At 41.6% G+C, this 24,196-nt stretch overlaps 1 protein-coding gene across 2 annotated transcripts in view; it reads right to left on the reverse strand.

The window, feature by feature from the left end:
* Positions 1-24,196, reverse strand: part of DPP4 (dipeptidyl peptidase 4) — a 79,269-nt gene that overhangs the window by 45,256 nt on the left and 9,817 nt on the right. The window contains exons 3-8 of one of the 2 annotated variants that reach the window (XM_036253571.1): positions 12,652-12,747; positions 12,157-12,248; positions 10,825-10,905; positions 5,381-5,433; positions 5,195-5,267; positions 4,128-4,248 (exon numbers count right to left, since the gene is read on the reverse strand). In XM_036253571.1, the coding sequence (XP_036109464.1) occupies positions 4,128-4,248; positions 5,195-5,267; positions 5,381-5,433; positions 10,825-10,905; positions 12,157-12,248; positions 12,652-12,747 (516 nt within the window). Of the gene's footprint in view, positions 1-4,127; positions 4,249-5,194; positions 5,268-5,380; positions 5,434-10,824; positions 10,906-11,940; positions 12,042-12,156; positions 12,249-12,651; positions 12,748-24,196 lie in introns of those variants that run through there. The other variant, XM_036253572.1, reaches the window with a different exon arrangement.

The raw sequence follows: 24,196 nt of genomic DNA on the forward strand, positions 1-24,196 counted from the left end.
CATGTAGTGAATACACCAGGCATTGATAAGCAACTGACATCTATTACCGCAGTTAATACTCAAGCTACTCATTGTACAGACGAGTTAAGGGAGGCAGTGCGGCTGAAGGAGAAAACATAATGTGCCCAGGATCACAGAGCAATAACTGATAGAATCAGGAATAAATCCAGACTTGTTTGGTGTGAGTCCATGCTTTTCAGTTCCCTGCCCTACTGTGCCCTCCTGCCCATTTCAGCATGGCTGGTAACAGCAAACCTTCTTGGTAAGGAAGCCTGCTCCCCCTTTGCTTTATACCTACATCGGTGACTTACATTTGAGTAACAATTTAGAATTTATAAGACACTTGTCTAATTTAGTCTTCACAAAGTTGCCTGGGTGGGCCTATTCACAGCCTATTTTACAGAGAAGGCAACTAAGGCTGAGAGGGATTGAGTGGATGAGGAGGCCGGCCGTGGGATTCCAAGTCAGGGGGTTTCCTACCAGGAGCTTCTTATCTATTGAGTTGCTGTCTCACTACCCATTGGTTTTAGTCTAAGATCAAGATGCAGTTTGATCAAATTAACATAATTAGAACAAGGTTCTGGCTTTTTAAATAATAAGTACAGGTCGTAGGTAGTGCTCTCTGTTTTGAATTGGTGGTTATTTGGAATGCAGAACACATTTCCATATTGATGATGCATTAAAACTATTATTATAAAACTATATCAGGTTGAGGGTGTTGGGTCAAGATGGTAGTGTAGGTAAATACAGTACTCACCTCCTCCCACAACCACAGCAAAATTACAACTAAACTATAGAGAAGCTATCATTCAGAACCACTTCAAATCTAGCTGAACACAAGTCCTACAACTGGGGAATTAAAGAACCTACATCCAGACTGGTAGGCAGGGCAGAAATGTGGAACAGGCTGATGCCACACTCATGTGTGGTAGATGAAAATCAGGAGGGATACCGAGGGGTCCCAGCCCCACATCAGACCCCCTAGGCTAGGGTTCCAGTGACCGGAAGAGAAGTCCCCATAACTTCTGGCTGTAAGATCCAGTAGGGATTGTGGCTCAGAGACAGGGTGCCTCTGGAGTCCCAGGCGCTCCTCCCAAAGGGCCTACACATGGCCCTTCTCAGAAGCGCTTGCTCCGCACTCCAGCGCGGGAGGCAGCCCTTGAAAGACACCAGGACGCACAGGGAGGAACTGAATTGTCTGGCATCAGGGCGGGAGCTGGAGGGGCAGCTTTCTCTCAGACAGAAGTGCTGGCAGAGGCCGTTGTTTCTTTAATGAGCCCTCCTCCCATAGAGCTGGCAGGCAGGCATCACGTCTTAGTCTCCATCAACCTGGCTCACACTGTTTACCCCAACACTGGTGGCAGTCAGCCTTTGCTGGCAGCTCGGCCTCTCCTGGGCACTCCAAGCCCAGCAGAAGTAGCAGCCATGTGCAAATTGCTTTGTCGCTCATGGGCATGGTCCTGGACAGAACACAGGTAATGGCTGCCCTTGGCCTGCCCCTCCCAGGAGGCCTCAGGAGACAGCTTAGAGCAGACAGGGGGTGTGGGGGGTGTGGGGGGAATGGGTGAAAAAGGTGAAGGAATTAAGAAGTACAAATTGGTAGTTACAAAACAGTCATGGGGATGTGAAGTACAGCACAGGGAATGTAGTCAATAATATTGTGGTGGTGATGTGTGATGTATGATGTCAGACGGGTGCGAGACGTATCGGGATGATTACTTAGTTATATAATGTCTCACTGGGTTGTACATCTGATACTAATATAATATTTTATGTGAACCGCAATTGAAAAAGAAAAATTATTGCCCTGGCCAGTTTGGCTCAGCGGTTAGAGCGTGGGCCTGCGGTCCGGAGAGACCCGGGTTCGGTTCCCGCTAAGGGCACGTACTTCGGTTGCAGTTTGTCTCCGGCCCTGGTTGGTCGTGCGGGTGGCAGCCACTCGATCTGTTCCTTCACGTCGATGTTTCTCTCTCTCTCTCTCTCTTCCTCTCTCTCTCTCCCACTCTATCTGTACAAAAAATGGAAAAATATCCTCGGGTGAGGATAAAAAAAAGAAAAAGAAAAATTATTTAAAGTTAAACAACAACAATAATAATAACTTTAAAAATAACCCTACTTCTGGTCAAACTGTAATTCCCAAGAATGAAGGGACATTGGTAGGGAGAATAGAAAACAATGGAAATAAAATATTTTCAGTCCTTTCTGATACAAAGCTGTCTGTGAGCACAGATGTTTATGGCACCCCCGATGCCCCCACACTTTGAACAATTCTGTGATATCTATCATCCTTCCACTCTGACCTTCCTTGTTTACCCTGGATTCAGTGTCCGCCCCTGAATAGGGCACTTAAATTGCTACCTGACAATTATTTGTTGGTATCTGTGTCTCCTTCTCTGGTCTGAATTCCCTGAGAGCAGCAGTTGAGTAGCATTTGTCTCTCTGTCCCTGGCACCTGGCACAGCACCTCACTGGTGGTTTGGTTGGCACTGGGTATGAATGGCACTGAATTACCCACATCCCCAATGTCAACAGTACTATCTTAGGTGGGTAAGGAGTGTCTCACCTTCTAAAATTATTTCTTTCTCTATCCCTTCTCATACTTGGGCTCACCAAAATTCTCATTTTCAGCTCTGAGTTAGGTAAATTACATTCATACTCAAGAGTGAATGTCATATCATTAACTTTATATTAGGACATAAAGTATTATCTGTTTTTTTTTTAAAGACACATTAACAAAAGTAACGGTCAATTAGAAAATCATGAAATAAGACAAAGTGAAAACAAAGATAGTAAGAGAGGAAGCTATTTGGGGACATGGAGTGGGGTGGAGGGCACAGTTCCAGAGTGGAACCTCCTGGCGGGGGGGGTCCCTTCACAGTGTGGCACAGGACCTGTCTGGACCCTGCAGCTTTGTGTGTTCTCTTACTTATGAACCTACAGACTCTCGAAATGTACTCTTGTAACAGTGAGGATTGTAACCCACTCCAGCTTTCTTTTGACATCACTCTGTAAATGCTGGCTCTGAGTAATATGTAGCTCGCAGATAAACCGCATGTTTGTGTAAGAATCCTAGGAACTAACTTGAGAAGATACAGACTCCGACCTTCAGTCATCCCAGTTCTGAGAGACTTGCTGACCTTCAACCATATCACCAGGATGATGTAGAACAAGGATATACGTAGAACAAGGATGACCAAGACCAGAGTGACGCACACCAGACCCTCAGTTGACCAGTTTTGAGGTCCTTATCAGAATGGACTTTGCTGGCCTCCTGCAAATATTATTTGTTTAATTGAACTTGACTTGAACTGAGAGACAACCAAAATTAAGTTATGAAGAAAAACTATGTTTTTTTTAACTATGAAGAAGAAATAATAGGATGAAACAAGGAGGAGTCTTTAATAAGCATGAGGCAACTTTGTGAATGGTTTGGAACAGTCCCCAAAATGCCTTTTACCTTGGCAATGATAGACAGAAAAAATGTTCTTCTAATATTTTCTAAGTCTCTAAAATGTTTTTATAGTATTTACTAAAACTCTTTGTCCTAAATGGAAAAAAAGGAATCCTTTTTATCATTTTTAGTTCTGTTTTTTTTGACTCGTTTTTCTTAAGCTTCTCTAATTATTTTTTTTCTTCTTCTTTAAAATCAGGAAATTATCATTTGCCAAAGTTCAAATGAACACACATCTTTTATAAAACAGGTGTTTCCTTCCCCTCTCCTCCCCAAACTCCAAACACGATGCTGTCATCCTTTGGAATGTTGTAGGAGGACGTAGCTAACTTTCATAACTCCTGGGGCAGGTCGGCCTGGCTACAGAAACACGATGGTGATCTGCAGGCTTTGTGCGCTGGTAAAGCAGAAGAGCGACCTACACAGAAAGGCTCTTTGTGGCAGTGGACGGAAGACAATGGGAGCATTGAGAGACAATGAGGACAGGAGCAGCACTTGCTCCTGCTCAGAGATTCTTCTGTGAGATACCTGGGGTTGTGCTAAAAGAGATTTGATGACATTTTTTGAAAATGCAACTGTTTTGAATGCCATTGAATTCCTTCCTTTTTAAAGAAATGCTTGACTATTTTGAAAAACATACAGATTTTCTGATTTAAAAATGTTTTAAAGTCTCTACCTTCATAAACCCAGTCAGTTATTCCATTACTTATTACATCTTCTTTCCCATTACTTGTGATCCTCTCACTTGGTGAATTTGGTTCATGTTTAACATAAATATCATTGTTCCATACATATGCCTAGAAAAATTGAAAATAATATTGACATGTAATAACATGATAGACTATATTTTATCCTTAAGTTCAAGAACACATCAATCAGTTATTTTATCTTAAAATAATATTGGTATGCAAGTGCAAGGATTACTTTAGGTTATTCAATTTAGGCAAAGTAAAGAGTCATGTGTGCCCTCCCCCTCACATTCTTAAACAATCAGTATTCAAGCTATAATCACAATTAATCTTAAAAACACTCTTGCCCGGCTGGTGTAGCTCAATGGTTAAGCATCGACCCATGCACCAAGAGGTCGCCGGTTTGGTTCCCGGTCAGGGCACATGCCCAGGTTCTGGGCCAAATCCCCAGTGGGGGGCATGCAGGAGGCAGCCAATTGATGTTCTCTCTCATCAATGTTTCTATCCCTCTCTCCCTCTCCCTCTCCCTTTCTCTCTCTGTAAAATCAACACAGAAAAAAATTTTATTACACGCCACTCTTAATATATTAAAAAGAAGAAGCTCACAATGATTACCATTTGGGTGCTAAAATATATAAGAAGACCTAGAAGACTGACCACTTCTATAGAATGATGTGTGCTTTGCATTTCTTCTTGGGGGAGGTAATTAAGGGAGTGCAGTTGCATGCTGAGAGGAAGAAGTTCAACAACAGATAAATATTCCATCTTCCTGTTTAGATTCTTTTGGAACACAAATATATCTATAGTGGCACAGAGAAAGTCACAGAACTAGCAGGAAGCAGATATGCTTAAGAAAAACAACAAATCCACAAAGTCCAATAGCAGCAAGCCCCTACCCCCCCCAAACCCTAAGCACAATAGAAATTAGGATTTAAGAGCTTAATGAACATTTTCCCATTAAATAAACAATTTCCTAATAGTGTCAGGATTAGTAGCTTCTGCATATGAGAGATCTGAGCCTTTATTTTCCAGACAATGAAATAGACTCACTAACCAATTTATGACCCTCTGGTGACCATGTGATTAATTGTGTGTCATTTGGAATTCTTTCTTCTGTAATCAGCTGCCTGGAAAAAAGATAAAAGGAAACAACTACTAAATGAATAAATCACAGTGGGTTTTTTGTTTTTAAGTTATTACCCTAGAAAAGCATAATATATTTTATGAGGAAGTCACTGACCTTGTATTTAAGTCATACATGTCATATGAAGCTGTGTAGGAATGTCTCCATTTCTAGAAAAGAAAACAGGTATTTTCGGCGCCTGTGGTTATTGACAGTTTTGCCACTTGCTGTGGGAGCTCGGGATGAGAGACAAAGTGATATAACATTGTATAATTCTCAAATTGTAGTTTTCCTTATATTTCCCTATCTAGATTCTTAGAATTTTGGAGAACATCTTAGAGACCATGTAGTACAAACTCCTCTGGACTCCGTTGGTAACCTAGCTTTGACCTCACCTCTGCCAAGGAGCCTTCCTAGGGCCGCAGGGGGCTCAAGGGCTACTTCCGGTGCAAACATGATTCCTAGCACGAACCACAGCATGTTAGGTTCCCCTGTATAAGAAGCATATTTTCACTTTTCAACCCTTTTACTATCAAAATATTTAAGATATCATCTATAATGCTGTTGCTGGTGATGATGTGGAGAAATGTTTACTTTCTTACACTAATCATGAAAACATAGAGTATTGTAGATGTTTTTAAAGCCACCTAGCAATTGATATTAAAATACATATACCATCAATACTTTAAACAACCCTCTCAAGAAGCTCAGAAATGAAAAGCAAACCAAATCCAAAGAAATCAGAAGAAAAGAAATAATAAAGGTAAAAGCAGTAATCAAGTAGAAAAAACACAATAGAGATAATTCAACAAAGTAAAAAATTGGTTCTTTAAAAGATTTAAAAAAATTGCTGCCCTGGCCGGTTTGGCTCAGCGGTTAGAGTGTCGGCCTGCGGTCCAGAGAGACCCGGGTTCGGTTCCCGCTAAGGGCGTGTGCCTCGGCTGCAGTTTGTACCCGGCTCTGGTCAGTCGTGCGGGTGGCAGCCACTCCATGTGTCCCTTCACGTCGATGTTTCTCTCTCTCTCTGTTCCTCTCTCCCCCTCCTACTCTACCTGAACAAAAAGTGGAAAAATGTCCTCGGGTGAGGATAAAAAAAAAAAAAAAATTGCTAACATAGTAAGTGTGAAAGGGAAAAAAAGGTATGAATGACGAATATCATTTATTTATTTTTTATCCTCACCCGAGGACATTTTTTTGCATTTATCTTCAAATAGAGCGGGAGGGAGAGAGGGAGGAAGAGAGAGAGAGAAACATCAATGTGAGAGAGACACATCGAGTAGTTGCCACCCACACGACCTCAACCAGGGCGAGGACAAGCTGCAATGGAGGTACGTGCCCTTAGCGGGAACCGCACCCAGGACTCTCTGGTCCATAGGCCGACACTCTAACTGCTGAGTCAAACCAGCCGGGGCTGAATGACTAATATCAGAAATGAAAAATGATATACCACAACAGACTCTAAACATTAAAAGACTATAAGACCCTACCACAATCGTTTTTTGCTAATCAAATCTACAAGTTAGGAAAAAAGAAAATGCCTCAAAAAAGAAGTTATTGAAAATGAGACAAGAAAACATGTAAAATCTAAAGCAGAAAAGAAAAGAAAAAAAAAACTGAAGAGAAATATATCTCTATATATTTACAGATCCGTATTTATGAAAAAAATGTTTATATGTGGATGCAAATGGAAATGAAATTACTTATCTAAATGTCTGTCTTCCCTACTATATTCCTAGAGGAAAGAAATTAGGTCCTATTCACCTTTAAATACCTAGACCTTGGTCTAGTGCAAACCACATAGCATGTATTCAAGAAAGAAAACCAACTAAAAGAAAAGTCAGATTTCACCTACAAGGATGAAATAAGGTAGCAGAAGGGCCCAGCTGCATAACGGCAGAGCTGAGACACAAGCTGGGTTTCCTAACTTAAAAGAATATTTCCCTCTTATCGTTTACCACCCCCTAACCTCTTATGTCAACAAATATTCATTATGTCCCTACTTTTTGCAAGTTCTGCATTCCCTTTGAATTCTGGATTATTGTGACACACCTCGTGCTTGCTTCTGGAAAACCTGTGAATATAATACTTGCTAGAGCCAAAAGGTGTGGTACTGAGAGATTTAAGAAGGCTTGAGGTCATTTCAGGATGACAGATCAATCGCAGATTATGAAAGGAAACCCAACGTTTGGCATGTTCACTTCATCGCTTGAAACAGACTCATCAATCTATTTAGGATATTAACATTGGCAACTATGCCCTATGAGGCATTATTAGATGAGACAGGTCCCCTTTCTTTGAAGAGCTCATAGTTGAATGAGGGATATGGACAAGTAAATACAAGAAAAGAATCACAAGAGATTAAATGGTGGAGGGTGGGGAGAGGCAGAAATCTTGACTTAAGCCTTGGGGAGGGAAAAAGCCCTCTGGAAAAGGTGGTTCTTGGTCTGAGTCCAGTGGCAGAGGACTTCCCCACAGAGAAGAGGCATCAGAGCAGAGAACAGACGCAGCACAGCTTTGGAGCCTCTGACCTGATTCAAGCCTTACTAGACACTGAATGGTTTTGCCTCCCACACCTAAATCATATGATGAAATCCTAACCCCCAATGTGATGCTATTTGGAGGTGGGGCCTTTGGGAGTTGACTAGCTCATGAGGGTGGAGCCCTCATGAATGGGATTAGTTCCCTTATAAATGAGACCCCACAGAGAGTCTTTGCCCCTTCCACCACGTGAGGACATGGCCAACTACGATCCAAGAAGCAGGACCTCACCAGACAATGAATCTTCCAACACCTTGATTTTGGACTTTGCAGTCTCCAGATTGTGAGAAATGAACTTCCATGTTTAAGCTACCTGGTCTGTGGTATTGTGTTACAGCAGCTCACATGGACTAAGACAAGTCTCCAAAAGCAGACACATTTCTTTCTAAGCCTCCATTTTCTCTTTAGGAAAACGCCCATAATGATGACAATTATCTCAGGTGCATGAGAAAGCGTGTGAGTGCTTAGCAAGGCTCCTGGAACTGTCTACATGTGATAGACAGTGCTACTATTTCTATCTCCAGGGCATTAGGCAATGAGTAAAGATGCTAGGATAATATCCATTCCGTGCTGTGTGGTACTTATTATTTAGGAATTCACTCATTTATTTTTTTTTGTTAGCCACTTAGAAGTGATCATTACTTCTTAAAAACAACTTAAAAGTAAGAACTCATCTGTCTGGAAGCACTAACTCAGTCATGGAGAAGCCATGGAGTAGGGTGTAAAGGACACTGCATGGTAGACCTCCAAGGAAGTAGAATAAAATTAGACTAATTTTTGTTGTTCTGGATAGATATTTTGAGCATTGACAAGTCAACAAATTTATGCTGCACAGAAAATTTTATTGAATACTCTGGGAAGTAAAATAGAAGATAAAGTTCTCTACTTTCACTACTCTTATAATTTAGTGCTTTGCAATAAATTTATGAAGAAAATAAAATAAGCTAACGTGTTAGAAAGTAAATGGTATATTGCAGGGGAACAGAGTAACAGAGGGTAGCAGTAGATAAAGTGACCCAAGCTAGCCTGGACCTGAACCACTGAAAAGGGAGAGCCAGCTGATGACTGGGGGAAGAAGGTTCCACAAGAAAGCAATGACAAATGCTTTGGCCCTTAGAGAGTAATGGAAGTGATACTTGATTAAATGTTCTTAACTTTGAATCACTGGGTCACCTGGGAGTCCTTAAATCTACCCATGCCTGGACCCACCCATGGCTATGCTGGATTAATTGATGTGGGGTAGGCTGCATGCATCTGTATTTTTTAAAACCTCCCCAGGTCATTCTAAGGGGCACACAGGAATGAGAAGCACTGGCCAACCGTGTTGCATGCAGAGAGAGAGGCAGGAGATGGAATCTGACAGGCACAGGGGGGTCCAATCTCTTAGGCTCCTGAGGATGCTGTGCTAGAGTTTGAGCTTTATTCTGAGGGTCATTGGAAGCCAATGATCATGAGGATTTAAGCATAGGCATGACGTATCTGATTTAGACTTTAAAAGCAGCTCTTTGGATACTGCCTGAAAAGCACGGATGGCAGGAGGAAGAGACTGAGTGAACACAGCTGAATATGCATGTAAACTCCAGCGACACAACAAATACAAATCACCAATGACAGTTGTCCAGCTAAGGTCCACCAGGGGAATCCATCTGCTAGTGCACATCAAATGGCACTTGCTGAACTTGGCCCAATAGTAAATAGGACTGGCAGTGACTATTCCGTTTCTGTCTTAATCTCACAGTCTTTAAGATGGACAAATGTCATTCAGTGGTTCTCAATCCTGGTTTTACCACTAGAATAATCTACAGATAGAAAAAATAATAGTGATGCTGGCTCCACTGCAGAGACTTCAGTTTATTGATCTGAGGACTGAATTTGGACACAGAATTTTTTTAAAAACTCAAGTGATTTTAATACATAGCAGTAAGAACCACTGAAATAAACACACAGTTATCTATTAATAGGGAACAAATGTGCTAAAGTTGGCATAGGATTCTGATTTGCTTGTAGTTAATAAATTTAGTAGAACACAGTCATCTAGACTTCACGTCCAAGAAATGGAGCCCAGCACAGTGAATCCAGGGTAAATATTATGATTGGGAGTCACCGTCCCAAAACAGGAAATGGAATATGGGATGGTTTGCTTGGCCTGAGTACAGTGGCATTGGGCAGGGGGAGGTAAGTATTTATACTAGTATTTTCATTTATTCTAGGAAAAAAACAAAGGTGGGGATCCCCAGCTTTGTATTTTCTTTTCAACACAGAATATCTCTGCAGGTTTTTGTTTTTCTTACGACGTCTCAAGACTTCCTATACTCACTTGACGACTGTTGTCAAATCCACGAATAACCAAAAAGTTGCAGTTAAAGTTACTGGCAATTTGAAGCCGTCCTAAGCATGAGGAGGACGTATCATCACATGGCAACCTTTCCTGACTGTGTGAGGATTTGATATTGGGCGAGGTGGCTGGAGAGGGCTGAGGGTTCTCCCAGGGCTGAGGCTCCCGTTAGAATGGTTTGCGTGTGGTGGGACCTGAGGCGGGGAAGTGGTCTGAGCCACCTGGCAGAGTCTCTTCTGAAGAAAAAGAAGTTTAAGTTTTTTCAAAGCAAACACTTACTGAGAGTTTTACTACATGTAAAACTAAGACAAAGGAAGTAAAGGGTTATATTACTAGATGTATGAGTCAGACATGTAAATTTACTTTTCAATTGTAAGTTCTATTTTGTGATGCTTTTAGTATCTACATTACATTACTTACAGTTTTTAGTATTTGAACACACTCAAATAAATTTAAAATATTTGTTGGACTTATCTTTTATGAATGAGAATGACCATTTCTCCTTTTAATGCTGAATTCGTGAGTTTTTAGTGCCTGCTATATTTCCAGTTGTCAATCTTAAATACACACACACACACACACACACACACACACACATATATATATACACACATCTCCTGGAAATCAGTATAAAATAACATACTCATAAGATTCTTTAAATGTCATAATAAGAAAACATTTTTTTTACCTTCACATTGTTGTACTGGAAGAGAACAAACTGTCTATCAGCAGATACTGAATAGTCAGTTACAGAATATCCAAATTTATCCTGTCAATCAAGTAGAAAAAAGAACAATTACAGTCCCATTTAACTGCCATTATTGAGCACTTACTATGTAGAGGGTACAGTTCTAGACCTGTGGCGTGTGCCTTTGGAGCTCCCAATCTGGACAGGTAGCACATCCCCCCACACCAATGACCATGGCTTAAGGTGGATGGTGATCAGGGTTAGAGAACCAGGGAGGGAGGGTTAATTTTAACCGAAGAAAGACAGCTGCGAGAGTGGGCATCAGAAAAAGAGAACTTTCTTGGTATGGGGAACAGCATGAGCAGAAAGGGTACACATATTTAGAGACTGTCTAAAGCTTAGGTGTAACATGAATGCAGTATATGGTGCATCAGACAAAGTGTAAGCTAAGAGGACATACAATTAGGAAAACAGCTGGGATTTAAATATCAGATGCAGAACTATGACTATTTTTGTGTCTAGAAGTGCTAGAACCTTATCTTTTTCACAGCGATGCTCTGGTGACACAGTGACTGAGATAGGATGAGAGGTGTTGTGTCAGCCCTGGAGGTGGCATTGCAGTGGTCGGATCTACAGTATGGACGTAGCAGCACGTGTTAGAACACTCACTATCACGAAAGAAACAAGGCCTTGAACCAGGAGTCTACAGTGGAAATTTGAAACTGCAGAGGATTTGTTGAGTAGCTAAATATGGGGGAGGACTGAGCAATCAGGGAGGGTTGTGGCTTGGAAGAGAGCACTATTAACCAGGACTGGGAATTCAGGAAGGGGAACAGGATGCTTTCAGTTTGCTAGGAGAGTGAAGGGGACGTAATTAGTTTAGTCTGGGACACTGAGTTTAAGACACCTGTGGACCCTTCGTGTGCAGAAGCAAGCAAGCTGTTAGAAACAGAGGTTTAGCTCTTGAGAGGAGGTTAGTGTTAAAAGTGTGTACTGGAGAATCGAGGGCAGAAAGAGGGTGCTGAGGCTGGGGAGGTGCCTGGAATTCACTGAAGGAGAATATGCCAAGTGTGGAGAGGGGCCAGCAAATGAAGACAGAGCCCCGAGGACACTTACATTTAGGAGTGTGGGCAGAGGAGGAGGAATCATCAAAGGAGACTAAAGAGCAGCCAAGGCAGGGAACATTCCAAGGAGAGAAAGAGCCACTGCGCCCTGTGCTGCAGAGAGAGTCCAACAGCATGAAACGATAGCACTCAGGATTTTAAAAGGTTGTGAAAAAAAAAATCCCCAGAATTTCCTTAAAGTAGGAATGAATTATGTAATTCAACATACTAATGTACTGTTCTCCAAGAAAATGGAACTGTTTCCATAGTCGGCATTGAATAGCAAGATATTATTTTCTTGTTTGTAGAGATATTCGTGGTCTAAAGAGAGAAAATGGCCGGATCAATATTTCAAGTGGCTATTCAAAATCTTCCTAAGCTAAAATTCAAGCAATACAAATTTTAATATTTAAGTTCTCACAAGTACTAAATAAGCATTTCTAAGTTTGAAAAGCATTCAGTGATGACTGTCGCAGGAGTGTTCTGTGTTCATTTCTTCATCATGATTGTCAAGGTCTCAGTTCACATTTAGCTTTTTAGAGCACATGTAACAAATACGCTTTCTTGCTAGCCTAATTCCCTTTGCACCCTTCGGTAGAAAAAAAATTCTCTCCCATACGGTTTTAAAAAGCAAAGACAGCTTTTCAGTGCCATACAAGTGCCCCACAACCTAACTAGAATGAACACGAGCATAAAAAATCCCCCCCCACACACAAATCCTTACCTGAAATCCATCGCAAGTTGTAGTTCTTTGTTCTAAGTGTACTTTTTAAATAATCAGTGAGAGTGTAGGTCCTACGATGATCAGCTGCAGCATCGTCTGTTGGTTGAAAAAAGAGCCAAATGTTCAGTATGATGGAATAACCTAAGTTTTGCATAAAATAAACAAGTTGATCATCTCTCCAATCTACACTGGTTACAAGACACAGAAATACACTCGCAAAACGCAAAGCACAATTTGAAATAAAAATGCATGCAACCATTGAAGCGTATGTGAGTGTGTTTCACCATATATTAATGCCATATTGATGACCTTCTTTGTGAAGGTCTAGATCCGCGGTGTCCAATGAAAACAAAATGTTAGTACATTTTCTGGTTAGCCATATTTAAAAGTTTTAGGATGAAATTCATTTTAATAGCATATCTTATTTAGCCCAATATATCCACAATATTATCATTTCAATGTGTAATCAATATTTAAAAGCTATTGCTGAGATCTTTAACATTCTTTTCTCTCATACTAAATCTTTGAAATCCAATATGTATTTTACGATGACAGCATATACTGAATTTACTAGGCACATTCCCAGGCAATAGCTATGCGGCCATGCAGTAGCCAACAGTAGATCCTCCGTTCCTGAGGCCCTGAGGTCCTCTTTCAAGCCCTCTGGAGATGCACAGACCTTTAAGACGTGCTCATTACCCAGTTCAGAGGTCTTTGTTTGTATTGTCACTTTTTCTTAACTGGGTGGAAGTTTTCATGAAAACTTTCCCTTGATTCTGTGACACCTCAGCTCTCCTAACTCACTGACCATTATTTTTCTATCTCCTACTTTGACTCTTTTTTTTTCCCATTGATCTCTAAGGCAGAAATGCTTTGATACTCAGCCTTCAGCTGTCTGCAGTCTCTATATATTATTCTTTTCAGAGAACTCCGGAGAATGTGACTTCCTGAGTTTCAGGCATATTTTCCACTTAAATAAATGACAAAATCTGTACTCAATACCACACCCCACACACATTTCCTGTGCTGTGTTGAGCTTTCTTAGTTGACTTGTCCCATGCTAATCCTATACCTACCTTATCTAAAATAATTATCTTCCTTCCAAAACTAGTTTTCCCCAGGAAATTTGTGTGGTGTTCAATTTTTTTACTGGGGACCCAAATTTAAAACCTGAAAAATCATTTTTGATGTTTCTCTCTCTTTTACCATTATCCTCATCAAACAATTCTCTTGATTCCTCCTGTGAGGTATTTTTTCCAGGTTTTCCTGCCATCAGTTTCTCTCCAATCCAATCCCTCCACTGTACCACCACTAGAATGATTTTTCTAAAATGCCGACTTCGTTCTGGTGAGTTCTTCAAAAGCTTTCCATGATTCACCACTGCCTCCAGGAAGATTTAAACTTCTCAGCCTGGTATTTGTGGCCTCCACAATCCAATACGAGACTCCCTTTCCACCCTCATTTCCACTCTCTCCTGCGTGAACCTTCCTAGCTGGTCAGACTGCTCTGCCTACTGAACTCAGCAGCCCTTCTGAGGCTTCTCTGCCCCTATTCTTTGTCTTAAGCACTTCTCTGCAATGTCTTCCACTGCTTCCCTGGCTGCCAGAATCCTCCACCCTCTCCTCCCACCTCTTTCATGGAAACTTCATTTCTGCCTTCTCTGATTTTTGCGCTCACACTACTCATTTAGCTCTTGTAACAATGACTTGTGTTGATAACTATTTTCCCTTGCCTACCAGTCTGCCTGTGTGGTCTATACAGCTAGACCATCTAGGGCCTTGTTTTGATTGTTTATTGTATCATCCTTAGCACCTACCACAGTCCTATGCCATATTAAGTAGGCATACATACAACAAGTTTTTGGTCTTTGTTGAGTGACATAGAATATCTTCCAACAAGCATAGTCAAGACGATGTGATTCGTCTTCCTCAATCCCAGATCCTCCACTGATGACAAACAGCCTCAAGTCTTTTTCCAAATTCTCTACTTCTTCCATGTGCATGCAAATATACACTCACAAAATCAGCCACCATCATGAGGTTCTTACAACTGCAGTCCTTAATCTTTAGGGATTGTGAAACCAGCAATACCTTCTCTTGTTAATTTATTTACAGGCTGTGGAAAGGTTATTCTCTTACAGAAAATCCTCTTTCAAAATATATTCTTAAGGTTTTATTTCTTTGGATCTTACCTTATCACACAGTGTTGATTCTGTCTATAAAACCTTAGTTTTAAACAGATAAAATTGCTACACTTCACTTTATCACTTCATTGATTTTAAGCCTAGTTTGTTAATTTAAAAACGTTTAAAACATTTTTTTCTTTTTTTCAAATCAGGCCTGCATCTCACCTCCAAAACTTTGTAAGATATTTGTGTCTGTAAGCAGAAATAGAGCTGATGAATAAAACCAGCCCTTGGATTTGTCAACATTCAAACAAGAGTAAAGACTTGTACCACAGAAAATATTATTTGAAACTCATATTGGACTACAGAATTCCAAAATCTAGATTTGTGCACTAAATGTCCTCAGTTGTTTATATTCATCCAATTAGTCTTTCATATATCAAATAGTGATAAAGTGCGTACTACTGGAAAAATACTGTTAAGGATATATACCCTTCTATCAAGAAATATTAGTCTAAAACATACACAGAACACATCTCTAAATTAGTACAAATCAAGATATAAATAGTTATAGACATCCACAGTCCTAATGTTATCTGCTAATGCATATGTCTAGATAGACCTATAGATAGAGCCTATGTCAATACATATAATGCAATGGACTGAATGTTTCTGTGCCCCCAAAATTCATACGTTGAAATCCTAACCCCAGTGTGATGGTATTAGGACATGGGGCCTTTGGGAGGTGATTAGGTCATGAGGCTAGAGCCTTCATGAGTGGAATTAGTCTTTAGAAAAGTGACTCTGATCCCACCAGTCTAACACCTGATGCTGTTCTCGCCGCCTACTACTCCACCATGTGATGACACAGGAAACTGGCCCTCACCAGACACCAGACACCAGACACTGAATCTGCCTGTGCCTTAGACTGCCCTGCCTCCAGAACTGTGAGAAATAAATGTTCATTGTTTAAGTCATTCAGATTATGGTCAGTTGTTACAGCAGCCTGAACAAACTATACACACACACACACACACACACACACACACACACACAGACATATCACCACAGAACATCTATCACTGACTCTTGGTTTTGTAAGAAGAGAATAAATTGAGTATCTCTAATAGATCATATACAGTGTATTTACCCAGGTTTTCCAGAATAATACAATTGCTCTGGAATATTAAGTTAATTGAGGTAAAAGTGCCTGTGATGTCACCTGCTGCCCAGAAGGCTACTCCTCAAACTCACTATGCGTCCTCACGGAGCACTTAACCTGCCCTCCTCAGACATTGCTGGGCTCATTTTATCAGGCCATAGCTTTTCTAAACCCATCCTCTCTATTATGCTCTTCTCCTTCTGTTCATAATGGGCCAAGTGTGATTTTCATCTGTCTACTGATGTTTCAGATATCAACATTGATGCCACAGTTTTGCTATGGCCCATGACATCCATGCCAGGCCCAGGTTGCCCTTGTCCTGTGTAGATTCACTCAGCTCCTTTATAATGACCCTGAAAGTCAGCTTCCATATCCTGGCTACCCAGCCCAGAACAGCACTGCTAAATTGGAGCAAGTAGAGCAACAAATGTTCCTTGTTTTTTGCCTTGCCATTTGATAAGCAGCGTGTATTGGAAGACAATTTTGAAACATCTAGCTAAGCGAGTTCTGTGAGATGTGAGTGCCAAGTCCAGGTTTTGACCTTTAGCAAGTTCATAGTCTGCTGCCAAGTTACAACCTATTCTGTCAAACACTTAGAGGACACGCTCACTTCTCTCCTTCCTGTCTCCTTGCTCACTGATAGGGCACTGCTGCGGTGACAGATGAAAGTCTTTGGCTGCTTGTGTGGTTTTCCTGGTGGGCCTGGGACATGTCGTTCATTTGACTTATCAGATCAAAGAACTGTGCTAGCCAAGTAGAGCAGTTAATCATATGTTACCCATCAGTATGTATAGAAACTCTTAGATTCATGTCTTCTGATTCAATTTAAAAATTTAAAAAAAAGGTTCACAATTTTATGCTTTACTTCTTTGATAAGATAAACTATTAGTTTTAACCATAGGAAAATGCCATTTTTATCCGTCAACAATGGTAAAATAGCAGCTTCTGAAATGGTTCAACCTAGGAATGGTCACTGTGTGTGGCATCTTAATGAATTCTTGCTAAGGGATCCAAATCATTTCTGAATACAAGTCATTCCAGAATGGTGAGATCCAAATAAGATAGTAATGTGGTCCCATGGAATAATCTTGCTTTGATCAATTGTTCCTTTATGGTTACAGGATATTTTGAATATTTTTATGCTCATTAATAATAAATGTTTTTGTCTGTATTAAGCTTTGATAATATTTCTAGTTCACAAAGATAAACTGTTTAGTAAATAAGTGGCTAATGAAATATGCTCTTTACAAATCAGGAACTCGTAAGTTGTTATACGCAGGAGAAAGGTATCTGATTGCAAAGTTCTTGTGTTCATGTGGTAATCAGTTAATATTTTATATTGCTGCTAGGGAAATAAAACAAGTGTGACTTTAGAATTTGATCTAGCAGAAGAGCTGCCTTGATGTAGGGACAGAGGAAGAAACATCAAGAGGGCAGAAGGAGAAACTGACTAGAAGTTTCCTCTTATCCTGTGTAGTACAGCAGCACATGTAGGCCGCCACCCATCTGTGTTGATTCAACAAATATCAGAAAGGGGTTGGGTCTCTAGTGGCTTTCAAATCAGAGAGACTAGATTTGAGCCCAGATTTAATTCACCCTCTGGGGCCTTGGGGAAACTACTGAGTCTGTCATAACCTCACCTTTTAAATCTATAAAATGAGAATAATAGCCTCATCTACGCCATAAGGATTTGCCATGATTAAATGAGAAAACATATGTAAAGTGCTTAGCTCAGGATTTAAAATTTAGAAAGCCCTCCGGAGAGGTCACACTATGTGCTGGGCATTCAGGATACAAAGATGAATAGAAGAGTCTCTCCCCCAGCAGTGGTACTAAAGTTAGGATTTTCACTGCAATAAGATAATAGTCATTTAGTTTCACCATGTTCATATCTCAAATATGAGCATCATATTGAGAAAATATCTAGCATACGTACAATCTAATCACATGATAAGCGCTAGTAAACATTACTTTCTCCCTTCAACATACCTAATACCATCCATACCATCCCTAGTGGGAGACAAATGCATGAAGGGGAAATATTAGACTTAGTGGACTTAGAGGATTTGTGAAGAGTGATATTTTTCTGATAACCACATGCATGAGGCATTAGCATAATCATAATAATCAGATTTGCCTTCTCAATAGGAGAAACATCAAGGAACCTCAAGTGGTATCTGAAAAATGCATTGCCACCGCACTTTTTTCTTTTTTGTTAATCCTCACCAGATGATATTTTTTCATTGATATTTAGATGAAGTGGAAGTGAAGGGGGGGTGCGGAGAGAAACATCGATGTGAGAGAGACACATTGAGTGGTTACCTCCTGATTGGTTGCCTCCCGCATGACCCTGACTGGAGCTGGGGACTGAATCTGTAACCCAAGTATGTGCCCTTGATTCAGAATTGAATCCATGACCCTTCGGTCCACAGGCCAACACTCTAACTACTGAGCCAAACTGACCAGGACACCACTGCATTTTTCTACAGCTGGAATTAATAGAACATGAGACTTCATACTCTTAAGCATTTACCCTAAGATCAGAGTGTCAGATGACCAAATTTTTGTTAAAGATGTTATTAATGTATTTTCGAATGTACAATGCACATTTCCCAAAATAGCAACAATTTTGTAAAAAAGAAACAACTGAATAGGGTCAGGTGTTGTCTGTCATGACTCTAGCCTCACCTCCTCCTCCCCCTCTCTTTTCACTCTGCTCCATCCACAGTGCCTCCTGCTGTTCCAAAGACAAACTGGGCCTTTTCCTGCCTCAGAGACTGAACTTGCTGTATCCTTTGCCTGTTATGTTCTCCTCAGATATGCCCAAGGCTTACTACTCCCTTGCCTTCCTAAGGTGTTTATTAAATTAGTCTTTCTTCCCCAGACTAATACTCCTGCCCCCACCTCCAACACCCCCACTAGAACACACTGCCTTCCACCTGCAGAGAGCCAAGAGATCCAACACACACAGGAAGCCGGCACTAAACAGGATGTCAGGGCTTCTGTATTCTTTTATGAAATGGAAATTGTTTTATCATTATTTGTTCTGATTATAGCCACTCCCTCTTCCTTTGTTAGGACTCTTCTGGGAATAAACAAGACCAGTACAATAATGGCCAAACAGTCTTTACAAGGCTTTTAGATCTTTCTGTGTCGACAGACATTAATCCAGTGTAATCCAAGGTAATGAGAAAGAGTTGAAAGGTGGAAATTTCTGACCGTGAAACATGCAACTATTTTCACAAAGCTCTGGATTCTCCTGAACACTACCCAAAAGTAGCTGTAGTAAGACATCAATGGAAGGAGTTCCAGTGCGACCTAAGGAGGACTAGTTTGTGTTAAGAAGAAAACTGATTAGAGAAAATCAGCATTTGAGGAAGTTGTAAGCTCTAACGTTGAGTCATTCAAGAACTTTCCAGAAAGATTTATAGGCCTAATTAACAATGTTACTCTCTGTGTTAAGTGTATGTCTTCATCTGAGAAAAAAAAATGATCATCAGGAAACAAAACTGGGACAGAAATTGCCCTTTCCAGAACTTGCCAGGCAAAGCTTTCAAGAGTGTGAGACAAGGGTCATTACAGTATCTGCCTCTGGGGCTGTTTAAATAATAAAACAATTAAAAGTCCATAAAGGATAATAATTACAAATACTTCCAGAGTTCTTGCAGTGTGTTGGGCTGTTCTAGGCACTGTACACTTAACTTATTCTCATCCTTATTTTACAGGTAAGGAAACTGAGGCACAGACAGGCATGGACAATATCGGACTCAAGTCCCATGACTAGTGGGCACCAAGCCATATCTGAACCAGGCAATATGGTTCCAAATCTGATGGTTATAACCATTCTTCTAAACAACTGAAATGTGCAAAAGTGACTACGCCTGGTAAATGCTACGCTGGCAGTTTTTGTGAACTGGCATAGATGACTTCATGTAAGTGTTTGAATTCGAAGTTTAAAATGAATGTCGATAGGCAGGTTGGTAGTAACATTTGACCTGGGTCAGTTGGTAGATTACATTAGAACAGGATGTGTCCTAGTGCTCCTAAATCAAAGGGATGCCAATTCTTTCTGAAACCCCTACAGTATTCTTTCTGGACTGTTGTGAAGGATGGCAACTCTGCCACTTCCTGGAAAGGAAGTTGTACCAAGTTGTACCACCCTATTCTGTCTTTCTTGTTACATCCAGTACCTCTAATCATCAAAAAACAAACAAACAAACAAACAAACAAAAAACAAACTCATAAAAAGTACTCATGAAAGCTTTATAACAAGCTTCTTTTCTTCCTATTTATTTTTATGGGTCCAAGATTTAAAACATAACACAACCCTGAGCAACTGAGCACCTGCAGTACACATTTTCAAAACAGTATGACATTGTCCAGAGAAGATTCAGTGACTCCTCCTTTACAGCCGATGACACCATGGGGCTTCTTTTCCACTTCTGTCTGCCCTTGCACCACTCCTGAATCCCTTCCTTGGCTCTCAGAGTGACAAGTGCTCCCGACCTGTGCCTCAGATCCTTCCTTTCTGATCCCTTAGGGCCTTTGTTTTCATCTCTTCTCCCTCAGCATCTTCAATTTCTTCTCACTGCTTCCTCCTGTCTTGTCCTCAAGCATGCATGGGACGTACTGATAAAAATTTACCTGACCCTGCTGCTTCCTCAGGTCATCTTTTCCCAAATAAACAGTCCATATCTGTGGCCTTCATTTGATCACAGTCTGTCCTTGCACCTCTTGATCTATCCCTTTCTGCTTACACCAGTTCTCTCTCCTGATCATCTTTAATATTTAGTTTCTATACCACAGATTTTGCCAATTAATCAAATAATTTTATATCATTATTTAACTATTTAATCTGAACAGTCTTTTCTTAACTAGACTATAAATAAACCAAAAGGATGAATTTATTTTATCTTTATCAAACAGTGGGTAGCCCTGTGCTCTATTTTTTATTTATTTATTTTTTTATCATCCTCACCTGAGGACATTTTCCCATTTCTTGTTCAGGTAGAATGGGAGGGAGAGAGAGGAACAGAGAGAGAGAGAGAAACATTGATGTGAAAGGGACACATCGAGTGGCTGCCACCCGCACAACCAACCAGGGCCGGGGACAAACTGCAACCGAGGTACGTGCCCTTAGCGGGAACCGAACCCGGGTCTCTCCGGACCACAGACTGATGCTCTAACCGCTGAGCCAAACCGGCCAGGGCTAGCCCTGTGCTCTAAAAAGAGAAGGTACACAGGATGATTCAACCTTATTTTACGAAGGTAAGTGTTTTAATCAGAATTAAAGCAACATTAAAAATTCTTTCAACAAATATTTTTTTCACATGAGCTCTAAAATAATCCCTTTATTTCACCAAATAGTTGTCACGCTGTATTGGGTTGAAGGGTGCCCACACCCCCCACCCTGCAATCATGTCCAGTTGGAATCTTAGAACATGACCTTATCTGAAAACAGCGATTTGCAGATGTAGCAAAGATGTGCTAATGCTGAATTAAGATGAGTACTAAATCCAGTGACTGGTGTCCTTATAGGAAGGCACGTGAAGACATACTTTTGCTGACTTGGAAGATGGATAAGACCGTGGGGAGACACAGAGGGAAGAAGGCCCTATGAAGAAGGAAGCAGAATTTGGGGCCATGTAGCTACAAGCCAAAAACCTTCGAGGACTGCCACTAACCACCGGGAGCTAGGAAGAAGCGAGGAAGGATTATTCCCTGGAGTCTTCAGAGAAAGCATGGCCCTGTCTACACTGTGCTTTTGAACTTCTAACCCCCATAACTGTGAGAGAATAACTTATTGTTGTTTTCAGCCACCAAGTTTGTGATAATTTCTTATGGCGTCATAGAAATTTAATATAAACACTCACTGTGTTCTTCAATGTTTGAGGCACTAGATAAAAAAGTGAGTAGAGTCCGGCTGGTGTGGCTCAGTGGCTGAGCATCGACCCATGCACCAAGAGGTCGCAGGTTCGATTCCTGGGAAGGACACATGCCCAGGTGGTGGGCCCCATCCCCAGTGGGGGGCATGCGGGAGGCGGCCAATTGATGCTCTCTCTCATTGATGTTTCTGTCTCTCTCTCCCTCTCGCTTTCTCTCTCTCTCTCAAATCAATTTTAAAAAATTAAAAAATAATTAAAATGCTTTTAAAAAAAGAAAAAGAGTGAGTAGAGCATTCTAATGGGGGGAGGCATAGGAACAAGCAGTAAGTAAGTAATGCACGTGTCAGGTGGTCAGTGCCGCAGAGAAAATGAAGTAGGGAGGGGGGAGAGGAGTGTCAGGTCTGGGGACAGTGCTGTGTTCAATGCTGGGGTGAAGGAAGGTCCCGAAGAAGGTGAGGGGATGAGCAATGGACAGCCCCAGGGAAGAGGATTCCTGGCAGAAGGAGCAGCAACAAAACCTCGAGCAAAGGGAGAGTGTAGGAGAGGAATTCAGAGAGGAGAACGGCAGTGTGTTCAGGTTCCCAGGGCCTTGTTGGTCATTGTGAGGACTGGTATTTATTTTGAGAAAGATGGGAAGCTGCTGAATGGTTCTGAGCAGAGGAGAGTGTGATCTGATTTATGTTTAAAAATGATTGCTGTAGCCCTGGCCGGTGTGGCTCTGTGGTTAGAGTGCCGACCCACGCACTGAAGGGTTGCTGGTTTGATCCCTGGCCCTGGGTCGGGGTGCGTGTGGGAGGCAACCAACTGATCTCTCTCTCTCTCTCGTTCTCTCTCTCTCCCTCCACCCATTCCACTTTCTCTAAAAATCAATGGAAGAAAATGTCCTCAGGGGAGGACTAACAATAAAAAATGATCACTGTATTAGTTTCATATTGCTGCATAACAAATGACCACCAATGTAATGGCTTAATACAATGTAGACATATTAGCTCAGAGTTCTGTAGGTCAGGATTCCAGTCTGGCATGGCTGGGTTCTCTGTTCAGGGTCCCAAGGCTGAAATCAAGGTGTTGGTTGGGCTGAGTTCTCACCTGGAGGCTCTGGGGGAAAAGCTGCTTCCAAGTTCATGCAGGTGGTTGGCAGGATTCAGTTCCACATGGTTGTAGGACTGAGGCCCCTGTTTCCTAGCTGGCTGCCAGCCAGGGGCTGCTCTCACCTCCTAGGGGCCACCCACATTCCTTGCCATATGGCCGCCTCCATCTTCCAAGTAAGTCAGCAGTGGCGTGTCAAGTCCTTTTTGTGCCTCAAATCTCTGACTACTCCTCTGTGAGCAACCGGAAAAACTGCTTGTAAAGGGCCCATGTGATTAGGTCAGGCCTCGGCAGGTCCCGTCCCTTTCTTAAATTGTGGTGTACCGTAGAACGTAACCTAATTGCCCGAAATAAATCTATCGTATTCACCGTCTCGGAGATTAGACAGAGATTAGTATGTGGGGAGAAGGGAGAAAATTTTGGAAGTCATTTAAAATCCTGCCTACCACAATCACCTTGTTGAAAACATACCGCAGGGAGGTAAGAAAAGAAAGAGGAAGATTTTTACAACAATTTAGATGAAAGGTGATGGTGTCTTGGACCAGGGTGGTAGCAGTGAAGGTGGTAAGATATGGTCAATTCAGAGAGAGTATGAAGGAAGAAGTGATAGAATTTGATGACCAATTGGACATTGAGTGTGAATGAGAGATGAGTTCAACAGCCCTGCATGCATTTTGGCTTTGAGAACTTGGGGGGCGGGGGGGGGCGGAGAAGAATTGCTATTTGCTGAGAGACAAGACGTGCTAAGGTGGACCAGGTCTGGGGGGATAAAGACTTTTGGGAGATGCTACCTGAGGTGCTAAAAACATCCAAATGGAGCTGTCCACTTAGTAGTTGTATATATGCAGGTAGAGTTCAGGAAAGGGATCTGGTCTGGAGATATCATTTGTCAAGTAGTAGATGGCGTTTAAGGCCGTGGGAGTGAATGAGATCGCCCAGTGGAGAGGGAGGAAGTTCCAGGATGGAGCCCTGGAGGGCAGTCCAAGGTTGGCACTCAGACCCAAGGAGGACTACTAAGGAGAAGGAGAGGGAGCGCAGAGGGAGATGGACGGTAACTAGGGGAGACTCCAGAGGGTGGTAGAGGAGGGGGATGGTCACTGACAGGACATGAGACTCAGAGGAAAAACGGAGCTCTGGATGTAGTCACACAGCACTTAGGCCCCTTGAGGAGAACAGCGCTGTTTCCGTGGCTGGATGAAGAGAAGCCTTATTCCAGTGGGTTTGAGAGGGCGCTGGGAGAGAAACTGCAGACAGTGACAGCAGAAAACTCTTGGAGGAGCTTTG

This window comes from Molossus molossus, unplaced genomic scaffold (genome assembly GCF_014108415.1).
Source record: "Molossus molossus isolate mMolMol1 unplaced genomic scaffold, mMolMol1.p scaffold_m16_p_11, whole genome shotgun sequence".
Lineage (NCBI taxonomy): Eukaryota > Metazoa > Chordata > Mammalia > Chiroptera > Molossidae > Molossus > Molossus molossus.